At 37.3% G+C, this 4,655-nt stretch overlaps 1 protein-coding gene across 1 annotated transcript; it reads left to right on the forward strand.

Moving 5' to 3' along the window:
- Positions 1-2,315: 2,315 nt before the first annotated feature.
- LOC133302006 (F-box/kelch-repeat protein SKIP25) lies at positions 2,316-4,097 on the forward strand. The gene has a single exon (XM_061501713.1). The coding sequence runs from the start codon at positions 2,455-2,457 to the stop codon at positions 3,715-3,717; it is 1,263 nt and encodes a 420-aa protein (XP_061357697.1). The 5' UTR covers positions 2,316-2,454; the 3' UTR covers positions 3,718-4,097.
- The last annotated feature ends 558 nt before the right edge of the window (positions 4,098-4,655 follow it).

Here is a 4,655-nt window from a genome sequence, read left to right on the forward strand (position 1 = left end):
GTATATTTTGATGAGTTTGATAAACTTATATATAAAAACAAATCAAATAAGAATTAAAAAATTAATCAATTTCAAATCGATTTAAATAATTTACCAAAAAAAATCGATTTAAATAAAACCAAATTTATATAATTTATAAGATTAGGTCAAATTTATATTTTAAATTAAATCGACCAAATAATATTATAAAAATAATGATTGATTTTTTTCCCCTATTTGTAAACACCTTCAATATGTCCTTCATGGATTTTGTATAAGTTTTATTTTATTCTATATTTGATGAGAATAAAACAGAACATGGCATTGGCATATAATAAAAATAAAATAAAAATAAAATCTTGTTACATCCGCGCACAATGGGGTACATATGGATTCTCTAATTTTTCGTCTCAATATATGGAGATAACTATCGCAAATTCGCAATATTAGTGATAGCATTTATTAAACAGATACAAGGAAATAATTATTTTAATTCAGAGCATGTTCTTTTTTCACATGAGATGATGATAATTTAAAAAAAGAAGAAGAAGATATGATAACATCTAGTCTAGATTCTTGCCTGCATTTTAATGCATTGATGAGCGAGAGAACATACATGTGCACTTTACCAAAAAAAGGAAGGCTTGTCTTTGCACTCATGGGAAGGCCTCTATATGATAAAGTCACGTGTCAAATAGAGAAAGAAATAATATTATAAATTTATTTATTTTTAAGAACGACACCTCTACCTTTTGTTATATAAGTAATGACTGACTGATTGTAATTAAGGATGGCAAAAATGAGCCAACCCGTCGGGTTGGCTCGTAACTCGCACAAAATGAGTCGGGTTGGGTTGGCAAAAATGAGCTGCCAGCTCGATTTAGCTCGACCCGAGCTCAAACGAGCCAACTCACGAGTTGAACGAGCCAGCTCGCGAGTTACTTTTTTTTTTTTTTTTTTAATAAAATACAATGGACTGTACTGATGGATTCTCCACTGATGGACTTTGCTATATTGGTCGCTTTTGCATGTCCTTTTTTTTCATGATTGGCTTTTGAGTCTAGATGCTTATCGTTGAAATATATAATGGATTTCTTTTATTTTTTATTTTTTGGCTTTATATACGTTTTATGGTTATCGTGAGTTAGAGTAATTCAGAAAATCATGATAACTGACTCCTGTGATCATGGAGTGGTTTGTGTTTCATTTAATGTTTTTGGATTACTTGTAATTGGACTGCAAAATACAATAATTTTATACAGGAGAACAAATCACAAAAATTAAATTTTTTGAGCCAACCCGCGAGACAACCCGCGAGCCAATATTTTGAGCTAACCACCCCGCGAGCCAACCCACTAGCATTATTTCGAGCAAACTCGCGAGTTTTTTTTTAGCCAACCCGTGAGCTTTTTTACGAGCTGCGAACTGATTATCGAGGCAATCCGCGAGCCAACCTTAACTCGAGCCGGGTTGGATTTTCTGGCTCGTTTTTTTTTTCGAGCCAACCCGACCCGACCCATTTTTTCGGGCTGAATACGGGTTGGGTCGGGTCGAGCCGGGTTGGCCCGGTTTGCCAACCCTAACTGTAATGTATCGATCCTTTGTTTTTGTTTATAAGTTTTTTTTTTCCTTGGTTGTCACTCTAAGCAACCTACTTTTCTTTTTCTTGAGTGCTTACATTTATTGTGATAGACGGCAGGAATGGATTCAGTATGGCCTGTGGTCCAACGGAGGCTTCAATGATAAGCAAAACATTAGGTATATTTGGCTTTTTATTATTTGAATAATGTCATTACTTTATTATTTAGATATAAAATACACACTTTTTGCCAAGCATAAATTTAGAGTTTCAGTGATATTTAAATAAAAATGCTCTGAATCCTTTTTACTCTCGTAAGTTATATTAAACTCGAATATATTTCATATAAATTTTCTAATTATAAAATGAAATTCATTTAGACAATAACTTAGCAGTGACAATTACAAATTTAATAAATGACAAAAATATTTATTATAAGAAGAAAATATATATAATCCTTATCCAAAATTAAATTATAATTTATAACTTATGTTCTAAAAAAACTAACACGTGAAGTGCTATGGTATCGATAGTTTGAAACTTTGAATATGGTATACATCTCATTTATCATAACGTGAGACAAACTGACGACACGCAAAGCCGAACTCCTTAAATTCATGTAAAATTAAAAAATAAAAAACCCTGAAGATAATGTTATCAAATAATTTTGAAAGCATGTTCAAAGTAAGTACGAAAATAACAATAATTTATAAAAAAAGACTTTGCATATTTATGTCATCTAGCAAACTGTCCAAATCTGGTGAGATATATAGCTTTTAGGATGTTCATTATTATTATTGGCCAGCAGAGCAGTTGGAAAGGCAACATGTCCTTTAATGAATCAAAAAGCTGAAACATACACTGTTCCTCTCTTTACTTGACCTTTTTGTTTTCAAATGCCACATTACTTTAACCTTCTCTCTTTTTTCTCACACCACCAACTAACCAACCTAAACCAAACCCTACTTTCTTTCCTTTTTGTCCCAGCATCTTCCATTCACATAAAACACCAAAACCACACACACACTTCACAATACGATTCCATGGCCAACGCATCCAAACAACAAAAACTTCTCCATAACCACCACCCTCTGATTCCTGGTCTTCCTGATCACATAGCACAACTCTGTCTCTCTTCAGTTAACCCTTCTCTTCTCTTCACAATCTGCCACTCATGGCGCCGCCTTATATATTCACCTTCCTTCCCTCCTTTTCTCTCTCTCTACGCCATTCTCTCACCACCACCTCAACCACCACGACCACCACACTCTCCACCACACTCAATTCAATTCTACAATTTTGATCCAATCTCAACAACCTGGAAAATCCTCCCTCCACCGCCACCGGACCCACCACTCCACCACCTCCTCCTCCGCCACCCTTCCTTCCTTTCTAGAAACTTCCCGATCCAATCAATCTCCGTAGCCGGAAAACTCATCCTCCTCGCCGCCACCACCCACAACCTCTACCCTGCACTCTCTCGCCCCTTGATCTTCAACCCCCTCTCTCAAACATGGACCTCTGGCCCCACCATAACAACCCCGAGACGGTGGTGCGCGTTAGGCGCGTGCGGGGGAGAAGTCTACGTGGCAAGCGGGATCGGGACACAGTTCTCTGTCGACGTGGCACGGTCGTTGGAGAAGTGGGACCCGAAGAATGGGGAGTGGGAGAAGAAAAGGGAACTGAAAGATGGAAGGTTTAGCAGAGAAGCTATTGATGCTGTTGGGTGGAAGGGGAAGCTTTGCATGGTGAATGTGAAAGGTGATGCTGCGAAAGAAGGGGTTGTTTACGATGTGGATGAGGATGTGTGGAAGGAGATGCCGGAGGGAATGTTGTGTGGGTGGAGGGGACCGGTGGCGGCGATGGAGGAGGAGGTGATGTATGTGGTGGATGAAGGGAAGGGTGTTTTGAGCAAGTATGTTGCGGAACGAGATGCTTGGGAGGAGGTTATGGTTTCTGAGAGGCTTAAAGGTGCTGAGCAAATGGTTGCTCGACGAGGCATGGTTTGTGTTGTTTCTGGTGGTGGTGGGATTTCAATGGTGGATGTCGTGGCGGCGCCGCCTAGACTCTGGGTGGTTGATTTGCCACAAGGGTTTCAAGCGGTGGCTGTTCATATCTTGCCCAGGATGCCGATAACTGATTTTTCTATCCATGGTTGATTTTTTTTTTTTTTTTTTTTTTTTTTGAAGTTCGGAAGATGGAATAATGAACTCTTGTTTTCTTTTGTTTTGGTGACTTGTCCTTGAAACTTTAAAGTATTGCTGAAAGTGAAAATTTGTCTGCTAGCTAGTGTGCTGAAAGAATACATATAGATAGATGGAGAAGTGTGTGGCTGAATTTTTTTTAATTTTATAAATATTTTGGTAAGTATGTAATGTGGTGTAAATGAAGAGGATAGGGCTGGCATTGACAATAGCAATCTTTTTTGACGGGCTTGAAATGCGCCCTTTCTTGACCGGCAATTACATCAGGCTCAAGCATTGATATGGGAATACACGTGGCAATTTGGCAATTTGAGGTGAAGGGTGGATGTATGCTATGGGATGATATTTATTAGATCGATCGTATCTAGATTTGATAGCTATAAATACGATTTGCTAACACAATATACGAACATGATATAAAAAATTTATTTTCAGATTAATTCATTTTTAAATTTGTATCGTAATTGGGTTAATAAAACCTGAACTAAAAAGCAGATCGTATTTGTATTTATGTTGGATATTCTAACTCAATTTTCAATTTGTGTAATGTTTGTATTAAATGTATTTATATTTGTGTTGAGATATATAGTCTCAGTGGTTGTATGAAGCAACTAATGTGGAGTTTATAAGGTCTTGGGCTTGTTGAGATATATAGTCTCACATTAGTTGTATGAGCAACTAATGTGGAGTTTATAAGGCCTTGGGCACTCCCACCCTAGCTTTTGGAATGGTGTATCATGGTATCAGAGCTTGAGTGACCATAAGATCACGAGTTCGATTCTTATGGGCCCCCACTTTCAATATAAAAAGCACAAAAAAATTGGGTCTATGCAATTTCACGTGTTGAGATATACAGTCCCACATTGGTTGTATGAGTAACTAATGTGACCTTT

The sequence above is a fragment of the Gastrolobium bilobum genome, unplaced genomic scaffold, assembly GCF_033153095.1.
Source record: "Gastrolobium bilobum isolate Gb01-03AN ecotype WA unplaced genomic scaffold, APGP_CSIRO_Gbil_v1 utg4255, whole genome shotgun sequence".
NCBI lineage: Eukaryota > Viridiplantae > Streptophyta > Magnoliopsida > Fabales > Fabaceae > Gastrolobium > Gastrolobium bilobum.

Coding starts and splice junctions, on each gene's coding strand:
- LOC133302006 (XM_061501713.1), top strand. CDS start 2,455: ATGCCACATTACTTTAACCTTCTCTCTTTTTTCTCACACCACCAACTA.